Raw genomic sequence first — 22,037 nt, 5'->3', positions numbered from 1 at the left:
TAGTGTTAGAAAAAGGTTTTACTGTAAAATGTCATTTACTCATTCAACCAGTATTGTACAAAAAGCCATTTCAACAGAAGTCTAATGGTCAGAATACACTTCAGTTAACAGTATGCCACACTCAATATGCTCCCTCAACACTAGAATATAGCTCCCGTATGGTACACTGTTATGTATAGATTATATCTATTAAAACAGATGTTACGGAGACTGGTTTTATTAACATTTACAGTAGAAACATTACAATAACTTTCTGCATAACGAGCTCACAATCACTTTAATAGCAGGATTACAACAGAAGTCAAAGTAACAAAGAGTTACGATTTTACCTTAAGGCCCATCTATTAAATGACAACATTGTAAATGAACACAATTGAAACAGATTACAAGTTGGTCAATGTGTAACCACCAAATGGAGGGGTTCTATGAGCTCTGCCTAAAAAATAAAATGGTACTTCCTAAATAGGAAAGCAATTAGTTGAGCCCAGGTCCAGTCAGCGTGATTGGCTCTCACACTTCATTGACTGTCACCTGTGAAAATGACAAACATCAATAGAATATTACTCCCTCTGAAAACAGTAAACATACATGGTCATCTAAATTTGTCAGTTAAGCTCATTTCACAAACTGAAGTATGGTTATAGAAAGGCTGTTATGGACTTACTCTCCGCACATGGGGAGCTGTATTCACTCACAGCTTCATCACCTGAGAACAGAAAAGAGGTCAGTTCCTTTCTAATGATAACTACTTCCCTGTCAATCATTAAACTCCCACTGCAGACATACTGGGGATGTCTTGTTTCCTTCCTCAAGGAACCGGAGTTATGTACGTAACCTTGACAGGTATGCCAGTGGCAAATATTTCAGAGAATGGGGTGGTTTGGAAACTGGTATTCCATTAGAGAATAAAAATATATCCTTTTCAGGACCCTGTCTTTCAAAGATTATTTGTAAAAATCCAAATAACTTCAGATATACATTGTAAAGGGTTTGAACATGCACCTGTGGAACGGTTGTTAATACACACAGACAGTAGGCAATTAAGGTCACAGTTATGACACTAAAGAGGCCTTTCTACCAACTCTGAAAAACACCAAGAGAAAGATGCCCAGGGTCCCTGCGTGAACGTGCCTTAGGCATGCTGCAAGGAGGCATGACTGCAGATGTGGCCAAGGCAATAAATTGCCATGTCTGTACTGTGAGACGCAGCGGCCAGCTGATAGTCCTCGCAGTGTAACACCTGTACAGGATGGCGGCAACAACTGCCCAAGTTACACCAGGAACGCACAACCCCTCCCATCAGTGCTCAGACTGTCCGCAATAGGCCTACAAGACCTCAGTCCAGCCTGTTGTAAGGCAGGTCCTCACCGGCAACAACGTCGCCTACGGGCGAAAACCACCGCAATTAAGTCCTAGACAACCAGGTGAGGTCCTTACTAATCAGTGACCTTAATTCAAGCAAACAATTACAAGGGAGGAGCAAAAACTCCCACTCGGCCCTCTGGAACGAGTTTGACACAAGGTCTAATATGTAGTTGCGAGTGTTATTCTTTTTCTATTTGAGAATAGAGTACCAGTTTTTCCATAAACCCTTGGGGAGCACAATGTTTCTGCGCATGAAGTCACGTTTAAGGCTGCAGAATTACAGGAAACTTAAATACCCTGGTATTCCATAAATCCTGCAGTTGGGATTTTGGGAAAAGCACAGAATTTATTGAAAGTTCTTGGCAACCCTACACATGTCACTGTGTGTTAGATGGAATTCTTACTTGTCTGGTAGTAGTCATACACTTTCACCACAGCTGGTTTCAGATTCCTCACAGGCACATCCTCCTCTATGGCCAGGCTGTACGTCTTCGTTTCCTTCTGCTTGAGCTGTCAGAAAAGGAATAATACAGTTGACATTGCAGTTCAATGTTATAGATTCACATAGTGTTACTGTATAAAACAGCCACTACAGTCTTACTTTGATGTTACTGTTCAAGTTAAATCCAGTGTGTAGATGCAAATGAGACCACATCCAACTAGGTTCTGTAACCGATAAAGACAGCCCCGTTTAGATGCAACATTCATTATTCATGTTCCTACCCCATCTAGGTAGATGATGACATGTCCTTCCTCCAGGTCAACTCGTTTGACAGTGGGGTCATTTTTCAACTGGAAGAACAGAACACAGGATAAGATAGTGTCATAGACACTACAACTGATACGTTCAAAGGACAAAACGATAATACTTACAATTAGAACAGACGCCATTATCATTTTATACATTCATCCTCAAGGGGATTATACTTAGTGTCAGGAGTGTTCCCCAAACTGGTAAAACTCCTGGCCCTGAGGTTCTCTTATTGACTCACGGGCCTGAGGGAGGACTTGTCCAGGACAAAGCCGGAGAGAAGCTTGACATTGATGATCACCATGTTGGTCTCCTCTCGCCGACCATTGTACCTGTCAGTCACAGTCAGATGAAGGATGTATATTATCTTAAAAAGGCGCAACTACGCAGAAGTCGCTCCGCCATTTCCTGATTGCTAAAATTCTACTAGTTAGCTAGCTTAATTTAAGTTGACAAAACAAGAAACTCATCAAAACCGCTTGGAAATCTTTTATTTTCTGCTGTTCAAAACCGCAAAAACTATACGTAATGGGAAGCATAAAAAGAGATCTAACACTTGCTGTCAATGAGGATGACAGATCTATAACTCATATTTCTGGTAATTTGGTCAGGTCGCCCAAAAAGTCATTTTTTTCAGCTGCTATTTCAAGGGTAAAAGGAATACCACTGTACCTGACATCCACAGACACTATCAGAGATTTCTTGGTGCCGTTACATTTCCCAAGCGTCTGTGTTGAGATGTTGAAAGCAGAGAAGTCAGGAGGAGGGGGAATATTGTAGTGCATGGCGATCTGAAAAGACAGACGATACTATTGAGATGCATGAAATCAAAACATACACATTTTAATGTATAGTAGCACACATGCATTACGACGAATGCTGAAATTCTAGGGTTGAAACGTTCGTTTTTGTGCAACAGTGTGCTCTACTGAACACAAACCAGACATGCAGTACTGAGAGGCAGCAAAGGGAAAAACGACTGGAGCCTGACCTGCACAAAGACGCAGCTCTTGCCCTGTGCCTTGATGTTGTAGTCCCCAGGGACCTCCCTCAGCTGCTCCTCCTGATAGAGCAGCCTGTTGTTCTGATTCACAGTAAACTCCATCTTCAGGCCTCCGGCCGAGCTCACACTGACTGTACTGGCGCCCTCTGGACTGAAGGTGGCAGCACCGTACTTGGCCAGGGCCTGCAGTGCTACCACTGTGTCCTGGTGACGGGGGAAGAGAGAAGTACTGTTGCTAAAACAAATCCTGATCGACTATAGCTTGGGTATGATGGAGAGAATCAATAAAATGAAGCACAACAAGTCAAAGAAATCCATGTGTTATGAAGTGATTGTAAGGCTTTAATACAATGTCCAATTTACTACATTTCATATACAAATAAGGATTTGGTGTGATCCATGTACTAACAGTAGGAGCGATTGGCAGATGAGTTGCTAGAGTGAATGTCCACCAGACCAATAAAGTACCTGTGTTGAGGCAAAGCCTCCGTAGGGGTTCTGCTGCTGGGCCAGCCAGCGGACGATGCCAGTGGAGTAGTCCAGCCCAAAGCCTGGCATGGTGGGACCGGAAAGCAGCGCCAGCAGCACATAGGATGTCATCTCCACCTCCAGAGAGTCCGTCTTTGTCCCAGAAGCCTCTGCTCTCTCCCAGTGACGATTGCCACCTGTGGTAATTGTCAGTTTCCCAGCAGTCAGACAGAACGGTAGAGACAGACATTTTCACCGAGAGACAAGACATACCCGAGGTAGCAGCTCTCTTGTCCAGGTGGGTGATGAGCTTGGCCCTCATGTCCTGGTTTTGGGCCAGGGTGAAGGTGTAGGACAGCAGGGCCATGGTGTAGGTGTTGTCCAGCTGGTCAGACACTGCTGCCTTCAGACACACCAGACTCTTCTCCACCATGGGGTCCTGACACACCCACATACAACAGCATTGTGTTTATTATGCACCAAACAGAGGAACACTGAAACTGGGAGGGATTATCTGGACCAATAAGAAACATGCACATTTTCAGTTGCAAAATGTTCATGGGTTTTCCATTGCGCTCCCTAATGAATACAACCCAGACATTTAATACAGGTATGACTACCGAATAACGTTAGCAATATAAATAAATTGACTAGTGTATATACTGTGTACAGTGAGAGGATCTGCAGAGAAGAATTGGACAAAAACACATACATATAAAAATGGATTTTCTCCCATTCCTCTCAAGCTCTGTCAGGTTGGATGGGGAGTGTTGCTGCACAGCTATTTTCAGGTCTCTCCAGAGGCAAAACAGTCTCAGGTCTTCATCAAGGATCGCTGTACTTTGCCTTGATCCTGACTAGTCTCCCAGTCCCTGCTACTGAAAAACACCCCCACAGCATGCTGCCACCACCATGCTTTACTGTAGGGATGTTGCCAGGTTCCCTCCAGATGTGGCCCTTGACATTCAGGCAAAAGAGTTCAATCTTGGTTTCATCACACCAGAGAATCTTGTTTCTCATGGTCTGAGAGTCTTTAGGTGCCTTTTGGCAAACCCTAAGTGGGCTGTCATGTGCCTTTTACTGAGTGGCTTCCGTCTGGCACTCTACCATAAAGGCCTGATTGGTGGAGTGCTGCAGAGATGGTTGTCCTTCTGGAAGGTTCTCCCATCACCACAGGAACTACAGAACTCTGACTGACCGTAGGGTTCTTGGTCACCTCTGACCAAGGCCCTTCTCCCCCGATTGCTCAGTTTGGCTAGGCGGTCAGCTCTAGGAAGAGCGTTGGTGGTTCCAAACTTTATCCATTTAAGAATGATGGCGGCCACTGTTCTTGGGGACCTTCAATGCTGCAGAAATGTGTTTGTAGCCTTCCCCGGAGCTCAACGGACAATTCCTTCAACCTCATGGCTTGGTTTTTGCTCTGGCATGCACTGTCAACTGTGGGACCTTATATATACACACACACACAGGTCTGCGCCTTTCCAAATCAAGTCCAATCAATTGAATTTACCACAAGTGGACTCCAATTAAGTTGTATAAACACCTCAAGGATGATCAATGGAAACAGGATGCACCTGAGCTCAATTTCAAGCCTTATTGCAGAAGATCTGAATACTTAGGTAAATAAGGAATCTGTTTTTAGTTTCAATACATTTGTAAACATTCCTAAAAACCTGTTTTCGCTTTGTCATTATGGTGTGTAGATCGCTGAGGATTTTTAACATTTTATTAATCCATTTTAGAATAAGGCTGTAACGTAACAAAATGTGGAAAAAGTCAAGGGGTCTGAATAGTTTCCCAGAAGAAACTGTATATTGGGAAGTGGTTTATTAGAATACATGGCGAGGCGTTCTGTGGGTGATATGGTCTTATTTAGAATTGTGTTGTAGTTGGACGGCTAAGCAGAAATATCCACTAGAGCAGTTCATGTTTTGATAAAAATCACCAAATGTGACCTTGTTTATCAATAACATTTTAAAAATACTTGGATATGGAAAGAGCTGATAACTCACAGAAGTGTTGCCATCCAGCTCCAGCAGTGCAGCGGTGATGTAGGCAGTGAGCGACACTTCATCCCCGACCCCTCCCTATGACAACAAAGGATGCCAGTAAACGTCATCCAACACTCCAAGGTGTTACAGAGTTTCAAAGTCACACTGATATCAGGTAAAAACATTGGTGTTGAAAACAACATTCACATGATAATGGTGCACAAAGATAAAGAACAGGGGGGAAATAACTAAGAGTACTGTTTAGGAGATGCATAAAAGCTGTCGGGACTAGTCAGACTGAGGTCCCTTTAGGGAGGTGGTGTGTTCTCAGGACTGGCAAAAACATGCTTGGGATTCTTGTTGTGCTCAGTATGTGCTCCGTCGGGGCACACGTGGGGTCCTAAGGTCCGCCTGAACAGTACATTTTCCTACAAGTCAGTGCAATATGAGGTATGTAAAGTACTAAGTCTTTTGTTTGTTAGTTATCTAGGATTTTATGCAGACTCCACCATTGCACTCTAAATAGAACGGGAAACTTGCACCAGAACCTCCTGCTGAATCTCTGCCCTAAACGTTACCTTTGCACATTTGGTGGCAGCAGTAGGATACTCATCCTCTTATTACCCACTGAGCTCTGACTCCTTTACCTTCATGCCGTTATGGAAGAGTTTCCCCACTGACGCGATGCAGCCATCCGTCTGCTGGTGACTGGCCAACCAGGCCTTGGCCTGGGCAATGTGGGCGGGGTCCACAAAGATGTAGGGCTTGGCCCCTCCAAAGGACTTCATCACAAAGGAGGTGAGCCTGAGAGGACACAGGTCAGATGTCACTGGAGTTACACGGACTAGATGTGGTGAGCCTTGCCTAAACTACGGATCATAGACTCTAGATAACAGTAGCCATACTGTATGTGCTGAAGCCAACTATATTTGCCATAGCACATACTAGTATGGATTTGAGACCATCACATTCCTACCTTGATTACATACTGCAACCCCCTTTAAGCTAATGTCATTTTCATGACTTAAAAAAAGGTAAATTGAGGAATAATCTAAGAGAAGGCATTATGACTGTGTGGACTTCAATTGAACGGACCACGTGTTTCCAGACTCATCGCTCTTCCCAAAGGCACTGTAGGAGCCATCGTCATGCTTGTAGTTGAGCTCCCTCTGGTAGCCTGCAACACAAATGGCCAAATGAATAAAGACTCTCCTTCTAGGGACTTGTACTGTATGTGGAAGGTGACGTTAACTGGTTCAGCGCCAAATATATACAACAGGTTGTTGCTAGTCAGAGGTGAGATGAACACAGGATCAGACAGCACACTGTCAGACAGTGTTGATCTTTGCAGAGTCCTGTTCAATCACAGCTCATTATTTAAAAAGTACAAGGCTTACTGCAAATTCTCTTGTCATATCCCACTCTATGCATTAAGTTAAGCAATAGTCTTCAGAATAGATAGCGGTCTATTTCACCAGGGTTATGTCCAGTAGGGAGAATAACATATTTACTGAGTAAAACGGGGAGTGCAGGCTGTAACTAAACATGTCTGACAATAATTGCAACATGTTGTGCCTTACTGAACTGGACCCAGCTCACTCACCACTGTCTAGGAAGCCTGTGGCCCTGGTCTGGATCTCCATGGTGAGCTGCCTGGTGCTTTGCAGGTAGTTGAGGATGTAGATATTGGGAGCAAACAGCACCATGTTCTGCTCTCCACAGCCATAGGGCATCTGCAACAGGCTGTCCAGGTTCTTCATGGCCCGACCCATCAGGTCGCCTGGTGAACGAGACCAACCATTGGATATTCGACCAGCAGAGCCCCGTTTCTTACCTTAACCAATGCTTATCCTGATCCTCACCCATAACCTTAAGGCAATCATAGATCTGCAGGTGGAATATCCACATCCATATATAGAGGGATGAAAAATTCTTGCCTACATTTCATCTGCACCAAAATGGAAAACATATCCTGAAAACGTTATAAAACTTTTAAAAAATGAGTAGGTGTGAACTCAGCAAAACAGATGGATAATTCTCACCCAGTACTGAGAGGGACGCCTTGGCAGAGCCCTCCACAAACACCTCAGGCAGCTTCAGAGAGATGTCCTTCTCCACCGGGCCCTCTGGTGACGAGAGAGAGAGAGAGACTTGATAACCAATTAAAAAGTATCTGTCATCTAAACCAAAACAAATGCACTTCAACTTAATTATGACAAAGTATGACTGATAGACGTCAGTAGATTACCTGCAGGGCAGAGCAGAGCATTGTGGCTGACCGTCTCCTGGGTTCCCTCGGCCTGATAGAGGGAAAGTGAAACAGCACCAAAATACATTTTTAAAAAACAGTAATGACGACAACTCAAGTTAATTCTACCATAGAATTTATATGGTAACCACTTAAAGGTACATTTCACTCCAAAATCAAACATTTAAAACCTGAAACGTAGACCAATGTTAAGATAAGTCTACATCCCAGACCATCTGTTGTGTAGGTCCAGCTATACAGCTTAATCTAAAATGAATGTAAAAGATATGCACCAAGTAATTCTTTATTAAAAATATATATACACACGCTTTCAATTTATTAGGCATGGGCTGGAGTCTCAAGCCCAAATGCAGTTAAACACCAAACCATGTTGGTCTCCTCTCATCAAAATATAAATTCTACTGTATTCACCCTTGACCTAGTGTTACTGAAAACCCAGATCTCTAATTAAATGTGGGAGAAAAACAGTGGACTTGCTATACAGGACAGACACTCACCTCTACCAGCAGTGTTTGCACAACGGTGTCAATGCGTCCTTTCTCTGGCACCGTGGCCACCTCGTTGCCGCAGAGGTCCTCAGTTTTCAACGCCTCGGCGCTCACTTTCACACTCACCTCCCCTATAGTTCAGTCCAGGGAAACATTAACATTCTAGTCTAGACCAGTCACCCATCAGCTTGCTCCCTTTTACCCACTCCACCTCCAGCCTCTCAGTCACTCATGTACCCTGGCTCAACTGTTCCCTCCTTTGTGCCATCCCTCGTTTCCCCTCTCCTCCTTGGTCCCTCCCTCCATTTCTCTGATAGGGGTTATCAGTGGCTGAGGTAGATCTTTGAGCATGTCATATTCGAGGAATTTGTGCATCAGATAAATCATTTCATTTACGGAAATTTCAGTCTAATGAGAGCTGTGTGAAGTCAACAACCCTGTCTTAATGCACTGCTTCCAAATCACTCCCTACCCTTCACTATTTGCATATTTGAAAGGTGTGGATGGGTATAAGCAGTGTAGTGGAGCTTCTACCATATTTCTAACACCTTACAGATCTGCAAGCAGCGAAGGGTTAGGGGGCAAGGGCCTAGGTGTAGGGAGTAAATGTGGAGTCTACTGCAAGAGCCTTGTGAGAGATTGACAGAGTACTGCATGGCTCACCTAAAGCAGTTGGGGTGAGGATCCACTTGAAGGTCCTGCTCTCTTCAGCACACAGACACAGGGTGTACTGGCAGCCTTCACATGGCCTGGCTGTGAACTGGTTCGACTCAGCTAGAGTCACCTTCACCTAGGAGAAACACATGGGTCAATTGCAACTCTTTACTAGATTTCTCAAAAACGTCACAGCGTCTAGATTGTTCCCCAAAGATTAGCAAAAATAAAAGCCATGGGTTTCTTTATATTTTCTACAATAGTGACAACTATGAAATAATTTTTTGGGTTAAGTGTTCAAATATATTTCGATTCTTCAAAGTAACCACCCTTTGCACACTCTTGGCATTCGCTCAACCAGCTTCATGAGTAATGCTTTTCCAACAGTCTTGAAGGGTTCCCACATATGCTGAGCACTAGTTGGCTGCTTTTCCTTCACTCTGCGGTCCAACTCATCCCAAACCATCTCAATTGGGTTGAGGTCAGGTCATCTGATGCAGCACCATCACTCTCCTTCTTGGTCAAATAGCCCTTACACAGCCTGGAGGTGTGTTGAGTCATTGTCCGGTTGAAAAACTAATTATCATCCCACTAAGTGCAAACCAGATGGGATGGTGTATCGCTGCAGAATGCTGTGGTAGCCATGCTGGTTAAGTGTGCCTTCAATTCTAAATAAATCAGTGTCACCAGCAAAGCACCCCCACGCTTCACGGTAGGAACCACACATGCGGAGAGCCGTTCACCTACTCTGCGTCTCACAAAGACACGGCGGTTGGAACCAAACATCTCAAATTTCGACTCAGACCAAAGGATAGATTTCCACTGGTCTAATGCACATTGCTTGTTTTTCTTGGCCAAGTCTCTTCTTATTGGTGTCCTTTAGTAGTGGTTTCTTTGCAGCAATTCGACCATGAAGGCCTGATTCACGCAGTCTCCTCTGAACAGGTGATGTGTCTGTTACTTGAACTCTGAAGCTTTATTTGGCCTGCAATTCCTGAGGCTGATAACTAATACATCTTCTGCAGCAGAGGTAAGTCTGGGTCTTCCTTTCCTGTGGCGGTCCTCATGAGAGCCAGTTATCATAGTGCTTGATGGTTTTTGCAACTGCACACGGAAGAAACTTTCCAATGTCCTTGTTTTTGAAAGAGCGCATTTTGTCCATTAAAATATGGCAAATTGATCAGCAATACAGTATAGACATTGTTAATGACTATTGTAGCTGGAAACGGCTGATTTTTTTTACAGAATATCTACGTAAGCCCATTATCAGCAACCATCACTCCTGTGTTCCAATAGCACGTTGTGTTAGCTAATCCAAGTTTCATTTTAAAAGGCTAATTGAGCATTAGAAAACCCTTTTGCAATTATGTTAGCACAGCTGATAACTGTTGTGCTGATAAAACTGGCAATAAATCTGGCCTTCTTTAGAATCAGCATTTGTGGGTTTGATTACAGGCAGAAACAAAGAAACTGCCAAGAAACTGAAGATCTCATACAAACAAACGCAGTGTACTACTCCCTTCACAGAACAGCGCAAACTAGCTCTAACCAGAATAGAAAGGAGTGGGAGGCCCCGGTGCACAACTAAGCAAGAGTACAAGTACATTAGTGTGTCGAGTTTGAGAAATAGACACCTCACAAGTCCTCAACTGGCAGCTTAATTAAATAGAATCCGCAAAACACCAGTCTGGGATGCTGGCCTTCTAGGCAGAGGTGCAAAGAAAAAGCCATATCTCAGACTGGCCAATAAAAGACACTGGACAGAGGAACTCTGCCTAGAAGGCCAGCATCCCGGAGTCAATGCTGTTAAATTATCATCTGCCCCCCGACCATTTGCGCCAACACAAATTGGCCTGCAGCTGAATCTAGTTGCCTACCCAAATGAAGTGGGACTGGAGAGGTAAAGAAAGAGACAACACTGGGGGGGGGGGACTTACCATGATACACTTGGAGAGGTAGTTGAACACTGTGGCCTTGAGTGTGAACACCTCCCCCCGGATGACAGAGTAGGGCAGCGTCAGGCTCACAAAGAAGGGTTGGAAGGCAGTGAGGCCAGTGTTGGGAGCCAGGCCAAAACCCACTGGGGAAGTACAGAACGCCCCTGCAGCCCACTTAGTGATGGTGTCTGGGACAGTCTTGTCAACATTCACTTTTCCTGTATGTCTGGTAGTGGTGAAAAGGGTGCAATAAAAACGAAATACATTAAAGCACATGATTTATGGTCAATTCAATAGCGGACTAGGTGATTTGTTTTTTTGTTTTTTTTTAAATCGACTCCTAGGACAAAGACATGCCTGTGGTTTCAGTATTGCCATATTAGTAGGCATTGTCAGCCCAGAACCCCATGGAAAGGGATGCAAGGTGGACTACAAATATGGCGTCTGTCACAATGCTTACCCCACAGGAACCAGGTCCCAGATCCAGGTCTCAGGGAAGTACGTGCGGACGGTCTCTTTAGGCTTGTCAGAGGCTCCAGGGGTTGGTGAGCTCTCCTCTTTAGGCATCATGTTCATGGGACGAACTGCAAATCGAAACAAATCCTTCATTAGGTTGAGACTAGAAAGGTTTATTCATTAGCATATCAAATCAAAGTTTATTCGTCACATACAGATTTGCAGGCGTAGCGAAATGCTGGCGTTACTAGCTCCAACAATACAAATAAAGGATTAAGAACAAACAATCCAAGTAGATAGAGTGGGAATATAAATGGTGTGTATAGACAGAATATAATTTGGAAAAGAAAAAAATATTAAGATGAGCCATGTCGAGAACACAGTATGATCATTCACAGTGAGTAAACAGTCTATAAACAGAATGTGGTGACCACCATTCGATGACTATACCTTCCATCATACCATTTTGTTTCATTGCAAAGTATGTGTTACAGTTGTAAGGTTTTTTCACGTCAGAGTTGGTCAGGATCTTGATTCCAACTTCCTAAAATGAAAAGTACAAGCAATAGAACAGCGTCAGCGTGTAAAGGTCATATCATACCTGGATTTCAGTTTTGGGTATTGGTTGAATCAATTTAAAAACACATCTTTTTACTGATTTCTGAAAACTCACTTCAGAGACAGCATTCAGTGTCTACTTTACAAAGATTCTTACATATACATTCTCCATATTCCAAACAGACAAACTTATTTGAGTCTCATACTTTAAAGATGCTGTAGACATCGTTTTTGTCGTTGCTGGGGCCAAACCAGAATGAGCGTTTCCCCCAATCAGGTACTACCAACTCCTCGACCGGTTTTGGTTCGGGTGGAAGGATCATCTCTTCAAATCTTGGAGGATATCCAAGGCATGGGTAGGGGTCTTCTACTCTGTAAGAATATCCAGACAACTTCTGAACAGGCAGCTGACTGAAGACCTGCGGAGAAGTAATATACCTCTAGTAATACTGACTTTAAAAGCCGCAGCATCTCGACAGTCAGAGCGTGGTCAGAGGTTATAGGGTCAGTGCATATAGACAATACTTGATCTGCACTCGAGTTAGTGGCACAACAGAACCAACAAAATAGTCCCACAAGTTAAAACTTCTAAACTTTAAGTATCAGACAGTGGTTAATACATGGTTAGAGGAAGCTGAAAGTGAGCCAAATCCCATCTTGAAAAACGTGGGTGCACAAAAATAATGCCAAAGGAGATGTGTGATCATGGTTAGGCTTCAGCTTAGTGTGGTGAGTCAATGGTTAGTAAGTGAATGTGATGGGCTGTGTCCTGTCCCAAATGGCACCCTATATAGTGCACTATTTTTGACCAGACCCCAATGAGGCCCTGGTTAAAAGTAGTGCACTACATAGGGAGCCATTTGGGACGCGGCCCATGGAGAACGTACAGAGTCCAGGCTGAGCTCCTGTTCAGGCTGCAGCAGCAGCACACTCTGGTCGATGGCCCTGAGAGAACACAGAGACCCTGGGTGGGCCTGGAGGCTCAGAGAGGTCTTCTCCCCTGGCAACTCCTGGAGGGACGAGAACTTCAGGGACACCTGGAGAGGAGAAAAGCGGGAGAAATCACAGAATACATGTCCAACGCATTGGTTCATTTCAAGTACAGAGCCCACAACATAATAATGCTAGTACTGTGTAGAGCAGGGGTGTCCAACAGGTCCATCACAAGCTACCAGTAGGTCGCAGCCCACCTAGGAGTAGCTCGCCAAACAATTCTGAAAGTACATGCAATTCTCACGTGTTCCACAGCAAACACCGTAAGTCTCAGCTACTATCTAAGCAACGCAACATTGACATCCCAGCCCCGGTTAGCCACTATTGGCATAAAAAGCCAAACCTAACAATGTCTGCCAATTCATACCATGAATATTACCCCAGTCGGTCTGTGCGGTGTGCATGTTTGACTATCACTCAGTGTGTAACCAGTTGATGTGATAACCATCTTGTGGGTTGGCAGAAATATTTCCCCCCCCAAAAACACAATTCAATTGTTAACTGCAAAGTAGGCTTACCTGGCAGAAGCATATCATGAGTAAGTGCATCTGTGGGGCTTGCGCCACAAAAGCCTCAGCTTAGATATTCAACACACTTTTTATGCTGAGGTCTACTAACAGCTCTGTCATTATGGAGCAGCCCAAACGGAGCCAGTGCTCTGAGGGTGACCACAACTGCTTACTATATCTAGTGACCAACCACTGACTCATCTACACCACCACTGAGCTCTGACCACATCTAGACAGAAACAGACCCAACGGATTTATGATGATCCAAAAGGTGCAGTTGAAGGATTTCATATCATAGTCTGATGCAAAGTCATTTTGGAAATTGATCGTAGTGCATGTAGCCCCGATATTACATTTTGACACATCACATAGCTGGCGAAAGACGCCTAGTTGCCTACCTTGTTTTTTAGGCAGAGTTGAATGGGGAAGTCTTGGCTATCTGCTACTGCCTCCCCATCAGGCAACACGGTGTACACCACCACCTGGGCAAAAGGGGTCAGCTCAGGCATCCGCCGCAGCGAGAGCATCAGTTCCCCTTGGTTAACTGAAATAAGAGATGGACATTAGCTCACCATAAGCCACCAATACGGACATAGCGTTCAGTGACTAGTCTGAAATATACTGTGCAGTAAGAGCTTGTTTTGAAGATGTAATCTGGATGATTGAATGTGACAGCTTTTTATCCCATTAGGCCTTTTCCAGGAGGAATGTTCTCTAATCAAGTGGTGTTCCTAAAATTCCAGCTAGCATTCGGGAGAATCCAAGACCACTTTATTTACCTTTTCTTTCTTTAATGATCACAGGAAGACGGCCGTGCTGCTGAATGCTGCCTCTAGATATAACCTGGGACATAAGAGACAGCCAGGTGGCAGCGTCAACATTAATAACCAGAGAAAAGTTCCTGGCCAAAACCTGGAGATCTGCTAGCAAATATAGTACTGTGCATCACCCATGATGAAATATTCAACTGGAAGTCAAGTACTGTATGGTTTTCCCAAGCCATTCTTAAAATATTTTCTGACAAAACACAATATGACAGTCAAATACTGAAGTAAAATATCCCAAATCTTGTGGTGGAATTGAAAGAAAAAAATAATTTGAGTGAAACATCCCTTTAACCTTACCAGATAGAAAAAGTCCAGGGTCGTCTGTCCCCTTTTCAGCTCCACCCCGTGGATGATGTAGCGAGCAAGAACAATACCGTCCTTCTCACAGGAGAACTTCCCTTCGCCCTGCATTATCTTCACAAAGCTCTTGCTCTTGGAATAAAATTTCCATGCGAAATGGTAAGCAGATGTATATAGAGGACTACGCACACCCTGTTCGTACAGATAATCCTCCATAACCTTTTGATAACGAGCCTGGTTCAAGAAACACAGAAAATGTATGAAAAATAAGAAGTTGTAGTAACCTTGGAGAATACACCAGGAGAAATGAATGATCTCACTCAGAACAAACTGAATATTCACAGTAAATAATACCATTAAATATTTAATAGAGGAAACCATGAGCGAGTGACCACTGACCGACAGAGAGACAGAATCAGAAGTCCATAGAGAAGTGTCTAGAGAGAAAGAAGCAATGCCCTTGCTGTCTGTGGTGAGAGTCCAGTTCTCAGATTGGCCACCGTTTTGTAGGAAGAGATACACAGGCTCATTGGGAACGGGAGTAGAGTCTGGACCGGTCACCTTGATCTGAAAACACAGGAGAGGATGACTGCAGACATCCAATATACTAAATGTACACTCCCATTGCATACAAGATATGAAAAGCATGCTTTAGATGCGCCAAATGATATGTTAACATTCAGCACAACTTCATTCAAAGACATTTCTCTGCAGTGTTAAAAAAAACATTTGTTAACAAGGTTGTCCTCACCTTCCCCTCATACGCAATTCCTGGTTTATATGCTTGGGGCACATCCTCAAAACTGACCGTTATGATGACATTGGTGAAGCTTGCCTTGCCACTACCTTTAAGGATGACCCCTGGAGAGAACACAGGCAATGGTCAGAGGTTAACAGTTCAGCATGTAAACACCTCTACGTTCAAGATAAGGTTCTCCTACCCGTTCCATATTCCTCCATCTCAGTCTCCACTTCGAAGTCCCCAAAAGATTCACGTAGACGGAACCGGGTCAAGTCGAGCATTTGGGTTGCACAACCAGTTTTGTCAGTCTAGGGTGAATGAGTACAGTTGTAGGGCAGCTTAGCTCAGCTACAAAAACCTCAACAGTGAGTGTTCTTCGTCAAAGAATTTGGCGTAACAATAAAAAAAAACACTTACTTTGATAACATACACCTCGCAGATATTACTAGAATCATATAACCAGTGATATTGAACGGCAATTCTGCAAACCGTCGCAGTGACAGACCCCATCACTGGTTTTCCATAAGTGTATCTAGAAATAAAGTCACCAGAAGACAATTAACTGTTCCAAAATAGTACAAACAGCTTTGAACATGAGCAAGTATCTATAAAGTACAGTCTATGCAATACACAAACGAAGGCTTAATTCTCTGTCCATAAAGTTTCCCAGTTTACATCTTATGCACTTACTTGCCACAAACTCTCAGCGTTGCTCGTTTGTCCAGAATAGTGATTGTTTGGGGTAGATAGACTTTGACCTCATATTTGGGTAAAACTGTAAAAAATGCATATCAATATTATTTCCTCATTGTCTGTTGAACTACACCATGTAAAAACAATATAGTCAGGTAGATTTTCTCACCATATTCTTTGACGTCAAAGTTTTGGGAGGTTTGCTCTCCCTTCTCATTCCATGCAGTGATGATGTAACTTCCTTGCGTTGCCTCTGCGGACATGGGGTGGGACAGGTCCAGAATTCCACTCACTGTTGACTGGTTCAACCACTGAGCAATGCGGTTGGAGTTTGGGTCCTGTATACAGATTCATAATAGGTTGAAGGTAGGTATTTTTGTTATAGAGACAGGCATTGTATAAATTCATGCCACAGAACATATTGGCAGGTAATATTTTTGAAGGGAGATCATGTCATTATTATATACAGCTTTGGTTTTTAGTTGCAATGGATTTGAATGAGTCTCACCTGAAGCTCCACTGTTAGATACTAGAAAAGAGAAACAAAATATTCAGCATTTGGCCAAAAAAAAACATTTTCAAACTTTATTATTTCCCAAAATTGTTTACAGTAGGCCTAGTGTCAAAATTGTTTTAAAATATTCATTTCACCACTTCCCAAAACAGTTTCTACAGTACAGAGCAAATTAACTCTGACCACGTTTGCCGAGCCAGCTACACAGTCTGTCTGTCTCACCCAGACAACACTGAAAGAGTAACTTACCATCTGATTGAATGACAAGAAACTGGCATCCAGCGAGACGATTCGGAACTTGACTGGAAAAGCGGTAGAAACATTTGTCTACACAGTATTTCCATCCTCCATTTCAGTAATGACCTTTCATCAAGCTTATGGCCTCACAAATATACTGTAAAGTATGCATAAACATTCCAGTGTTCATCAAAGATGATATCTAACTACCTGTCTGTCCAGGTTTGTAGACTGGTTTGTCTGTCTGGAAAATGGTGAGGAATCTTTTAGGCTTGATAAGGATCTTGGTCATTTTACTCATCTCGTCCGTCCTCCCCTTGATACTGACATTGACAGTGGCCACACTGTCAGCCGTCACTGGGGGTACCTACAATATGAAGAACGGAAGCTTGTTAGACTTTCTACAATCCTCTAGCTCCTAACCAAAGTACAGCTCTCTGACTGAGTAGCTTGAGAACATAGGGCTTTTTGTTAAGTGGTAGATAGCGAAGTATGATTAATAGAACTGCTATTGCCTTTCATAGGTTGGATCATTTTCCATACAACACCCAGCCTGTAATCCAAGTTGAATTCCACAAAACATGATTGACTACTCAGAATAAAACAATGAAGTGTTGAATGAATGTGCATAGCTAGCTTGAGTCTACAGTAGAGGATGACCAGTACTAGTTTCCATAGTATTATAGAAGATCCTGATCTATAGCGCATCACATCGTTGTGGAACTTTACAGTTAGAAATGTCATACATAGAGCTGGCTTGATACTCTACATGTCAGAGAGGCATGTTGGTTCTACATGAAATATTTATATCAGAGCGTTCCACAACGTCGTAGCCTGCTGAACGCAGCACAGTTGCAGCTGACCTGGAAGGAGATGCAGTGATAGAAGTCCTGTGTTACGTCTTCCTCCAGTAGAATGGTGCTGCTGCCACCCTCCATCTCCAGCGACACCTTCAACGACAGAGGCTCTTTGGCTTGGTGGACCTGAGCACAAAGTTTCTCTGTGGTCCCTCCTACCAGCTCCGAGCTGACTGTCACCAGGTAAATCCTAAAAGGGAAAGAGTCAGCATGAATGCAGCTGTGGTAATAATACTTAAGTGGCAGTGTACTCAAACAGCTCTTTAGTTCCTTTGTAGCCTACTGATTTTTTAAAGTTGGGGACAAAGTGACCTTAATTGTCTCTGGCTATGTGTCCCACTCAGAGTCCAATTGATTCTGTTTTGGAGAGTGTAGGAATGGATACCAATGAGTGGTTTTGATGGACTGTCAACCATGTCTTGGGGATGATTAAGCAGAGGGAAATTTAAGGAAATCAGACCAATAGGGGGAAGTGTTTCAACATCACAGATGTGCATTCGTATTCAGACCCCTTGACTTTGTCCACATTTCTTTACGTTGGACTTACTCTAAAATGGCTTAAATAAAATGTTTTCCCTCAATCTAATTGAATTTACCACAGGTAGTAGACTCCAATCAAGTTGTAGAAACAACTCAAGGATGATCAATGGAAACAGGATGCACTGAGTCATTTATTAATTTATTTAACTAGGCAAGTCAGTTAAGAACAAATTCTTGTTTACAATGACGGCCTACCGGGGAACAGTTTAGTGGCCCAGCCAGAGCCCTGACTTGAACCCGATCGATGATCAGAGGAGAGACCTGAAAATAGCTGTGAAGAGATGCTCCCCATCCAACCTGAAAGAGCTTGAGGGGATCTGCAGAGAATGGGAGAAACTCCCCAAATACAGGTGTGCCAAGATTGTAGCGTCATACCCAAGAAGACACGAGGCTGTAATCACTGCCAAAGGTGCTTCAACAAAGTACTGAGTCTGAATACTTACAGTTGAAGTCAGAAGATTATACACCTTAGACAAATACTTTTAAACTCAGTTTCACAATTCCTGACATTTAATCCTAGTAAAAAGTCCCCGTCTTAGGTCAGTTAAGATCACCACTTTATTTTAAGAGAACGTGAAAGGTCAGAATAATAGTAGAGAGAAAGATTTATTTCAGCTTTTATTTCTTTCATCACATTCCCAGTGGATCAGAAGTTTACGTCCACTCAATTAGTATTTGGTAGCACTGCCTTCAAATTGTTTAACTTGGGCCAAACAAGCTTCCCACAATAAGTTGGGTGAATTTTGGCCCATTCCTCCTGACAGAGGCTGGTGTAACTGAGTCAGGTTTGTAGGCCTCCTTGCTCGCACATGCCTTTTCCAGCTACGCTGACACATTTTCTATAGGATTGAGGTCAGAGCTTTGTGATGGCCACTCCAATACCTTGACTTTGTTGTCCTTAAGCCATTTTGCCACAACCTCCAATTGACTCAAATTATGTCAATTAGCCTATCAGAAGCATCTAAAGCCATGACATCATTTTCTGGAATTTTCCAACCTGTTTAAAGGCACAGTCAACTAAGTGTATGTAAACATCTGACCCACAGGAATTGTGATTTAAAAGTGAAATAATGTCTGTAAACAATTGTTGGAAAAATGACTTGTGTCATGCACAAAGTAGATGTCCTAACCAACTTGCCAAAACTATAGTTTATTAACAAGAAATATGTAGAGTGGTTGAAAAACCAAGTCAATGACTAAAGTTCAACTGTATGTAACATGTGAGCGTTCTCTTTTTAATACACTTGCAAACATTAAAAATAAAATATAAAAACAGGTTTTGCTGTGTCATTATGGGGTACTGTCTAGCTTGATATTTTTTGTATTAAATCCATTTTAGAATAAGGCTGTAACTTAACATGTGTTAAAAGTCAAGGGGTCTGAATACTTTCCAAATGCACTGTATAACAGCTATCACAAGTAGGATTTTTCAACCCAAAAATCTATAGTTCTATTTGCCAGCATGTCTCATAACAAATGAAAAGCCTCACATGCAGAGATAGAGATACTGCATGTATAACAGTGATGTCCTGTGGCCTTAACAATCTATTTTTGTATTATTAACAAATAGAGACAATTGCAAGCGTCTATTCAGTTATCAGTGCAGTGAACATATGAAATATGTTATAATTATATTGTTCAGGTGGGCTATTCTACACCTGCATAGCGTGCAGAATTCGGGGTATAATTCATTCCTACATTTGAAGTCTGTTGCATCCAGCCAGACATGTAAATACAAATAGCTGATTGTGTGTTTAATCTACTGCTTTCTACATCAAATGTTTTGTAGCGTACTTACGATTTGAAGGTGCGCGATGTCGCGGTTTGTATAATCACTGATGTGCTCAATACAAAGAAAAGTAAGTTGAGAGCCATGGCCATAGCTTCGGTACACAGCCGGTCTTCCTCCGCACTTGGAAATGCTCCCTTCTCTTCCTCGTCCAGGGAGATTGTCAGGAAAAGTTGCACAAACGGTGCTATATATACCCAAATGCACCCTCCTGTGTCACACCCTTCCAAATTGTTTGGAACACTGCAGCCACCTCCCGTTTCCTCCCAACTCCCGCTGAAGTCCTCAACTAGTCACAGCCCCCGACCAATGGGATGGTCAGAATGATGATGAAATCACCTCAGGCTATTTTGGCGGGAACACCTGAGAGAAGAACCTATGTAGCCTGGCTAACCTGTCGATTTAGTCCACCTGTCAATTTAGCCATTATTCATGTAAAAAGCCACCATAGCCTACAGCTTTCTGCTTTGACTGAACAATGCAACATATTAGCTCACCAATAGCATATTTATTTCCCATTGTGTCAGCACTATGTTAATATCAGCAGCCAAATATTGTCATCTAATCTAACAGTAAACCTAGTGGATTAATATACAACAAGAGTAATTTGAAACAATGGCAATTGTATGCTCCAATGCAGGGGGATTGGGCCTCTTGCTATTCTCAGTGGTGTAAAGTACTTAAGTAATACTCTCAAGTATTTTTTACTTAGTTGTTTTTTGGGTATCTGTACTTTACTTTACTCTTGATATATTTTTGACAACTTGTACTTTTACTTCACTACATTCCTAAGGAAAATTATGTACTTTTACTCCATACATTTTCCCTGACACCCAAAAGTACAGCTTACAGTTTGAATGCTTAGCAGGACAGGAAAATTGTCTAATTCACACACTTATCAAGAGAAGATCCCTGTTCATCCCATACTGCCTCTGATATGGCGGACACACTAAACGCATGCTTCGTTTGTAAATGATGTCCGTAAATTAAAAAAACAAGAAAATTATGCTGTCTGGTTTGCTTTATATAAGGAATTTGAAATCATTTATACTTGTACTTTTGCTTTTGATACTTAAGTATATTTTAGCAATTACATTTACTTTTAATAGTTATGTATATTTCAAACCAAATACATTTAACCTTTTACTCGAGTAGCATTTTACTGAGTGACTTTTTCTTTACTATTCATTTTCTATTAAGATATCTTTACTTTGACTCAAGTATGACAACTAGGTACTTTTTCCACCACTGGTTATTCTAAACATGTGATTCTGGGTGCTGAAATTAGCCACATGTCAATGTGAACAGTCGTTATGCCATTATAATGTGGATATCAGGCCCCATGTTGACCCAGGAATGAAGAGGATTAAGTTAATAATGTGAATATCATGGAGAGAGTTTTCCATAGGCCAACCATGGCTGATATAAATAATATGAAGATAGTGAAACTAAAAAAATGACATTTCCTAAAGAAAATATGTATGCTTGCTAGTCTTGAAGTGTTATGATTTAATTTAGTTTACTAGGATCCCCATTAGCTGCTGCACATGCAGTAGCCACTCTTACTGGGATCCACATAAAATACAGTCACATCTGAAATGTATTAGCACCCTTGATAAAGATGAGCAAAAAAAGACTATAAAAAAAATAATAAACACTGAGCTATAATGTATGCTCAATTTTTTTTCTGAGACAAATATTTACTTGAACAGGTATTGTTTTTTAAATCTCAAAAAGATAGGTGTGGCCAGTCCTTGCTCTGTGTATGGATGCAGAGAAGTTCTCAACTAGTCGCTGCCTTCTGACCAATGTGACGGTCAGAATGACGACCAAAATAGCACAGGCAATTTTTTTTACACAGTTTGGCGGTAACACTTGAGAGAAGAAATACCTGTTTAGCCTGGCTAACCTGTTGATTTAGCCCACCTGTCGATTTAGACATTAGCCATGAAAAAGCCACGATAGCCTACTGCTATGTGCTTGGATGGATAAAATGCAACATATTAGCTCACCAATAGCATATTTATTTCCCATTGTGTGAGCAGGAAATATCCTTTTCTAGTGTCACTATCTTCATATTATTTATATCAGCCATG

The 22,037-nt window shown here is 42.5% G+C and overlaps 1 protein-coding gene across 2 annotated transcripts; it reads right to left on the bottom strand.

Annotated features, from left to right (window-relative positions):
- LOC145858080 (alpha-2-macroglobulin) lies at nt 1-20,198 on the bottom strand. Of its 2 annotated transcripts, none has more exons than XM_082956267.1 (35): nt 19,951-20,198; nt 17,619-17,802; nt 16,966-17,122; nt 16,768-16,820; nt 16,513-16,533; nt 16,174-16,342; nt 16,002-16,086; nt 15,729-15,843; nt 15,511-15,619; nt 15,321-15,430; nt 14,969-15,136; nt 14,567-14,803; nt 14,222-14,285; nt 13,841-13,986; nt 12,828-12,977; nt 12,147-12,359; nt 11,833-11,926; nt 11,387-11,510; nt 10,927-11,152; nt 8,999-9,125; nt 8,345-8,466; nt 7,827-7,878; nt 7,621-7,704; nt 7,182-7,358; nt 6,674-6,755; nt 6,226-6,382; nt 5,600-5,674; nt 3,861-4,026; nt 3,588-3,784; nt 3,108-3,323; nt 2,789-2,907; nt 2,089-2,448; nt 1,770-1,875; nt 665-706; nt 1-531 (listed from the first exon to the last, which is right to left on the bottom strand). In XM_082956267.1, exons 1-32 carry the CDS (start codon nt 20,031-20,033, stop codon nt 2,346-2,348), a joined length of 4,185 nt encoding a protein of 1,394 aa, XP_082812393.1. In that variant the 5' UTR covers nt 20,034-20,198; the 3' UTR covers nt 1-531; nt 665-706; nt 1,770-1,875; nt 2,089-2,345. The 2 variants fall into 2 exon arrangements, with proteins under 2 accessions (XP_082812393.1, XP_082812394.1); XM_082956268.1 differs by having other exon boundaries at nt 11,845-11,926; nt 19,951-20,197.
- Nucleotides 20,199-22,037: the final 1,839 nt, after the last annotated feature.

The sequence above is a fragment of the Salmo salar genome, chromosome 09, assembly GCF_965601325.2.
Source record: "Salmo salar chromosome 09, fSalSal1, whole genome shotgun sequence".
NCBI lineage: Eukaryota > Metazoa > Chordata > Actinopteri > Salmoniformes > Salmonidae > Salmo > Salmo salar.
The sequence above is the reverse complement of the archived record's forward strand: the minus strand, read 5'-3'. Positions and strand labels throughout refer to the sequence as shown.

Coding starts and splice junctions, on each gene's coding strand:
- LOC145858080 (XM_082956267.1), bottom strand. CDS start 20,033: ATGGCCATGGCTCTCAACTTACTTTTCTTTGTATTGAGCACATCAGTG. Junction 13,987..14,221: donor GATCATTAAAGAAAGAAAAG/GTAAATAAAGTG, acceptor CTCTTATTTCAG/TTAACCAAGGGGAACTGATG. Junction 12,360..12,827: donor AGGAGCTCAGCCTGGACTCT/GTACGTTCTCCA, acceptor ACTTCTCCGCAG/GTCTTCAGTCAGCTGCCTGT.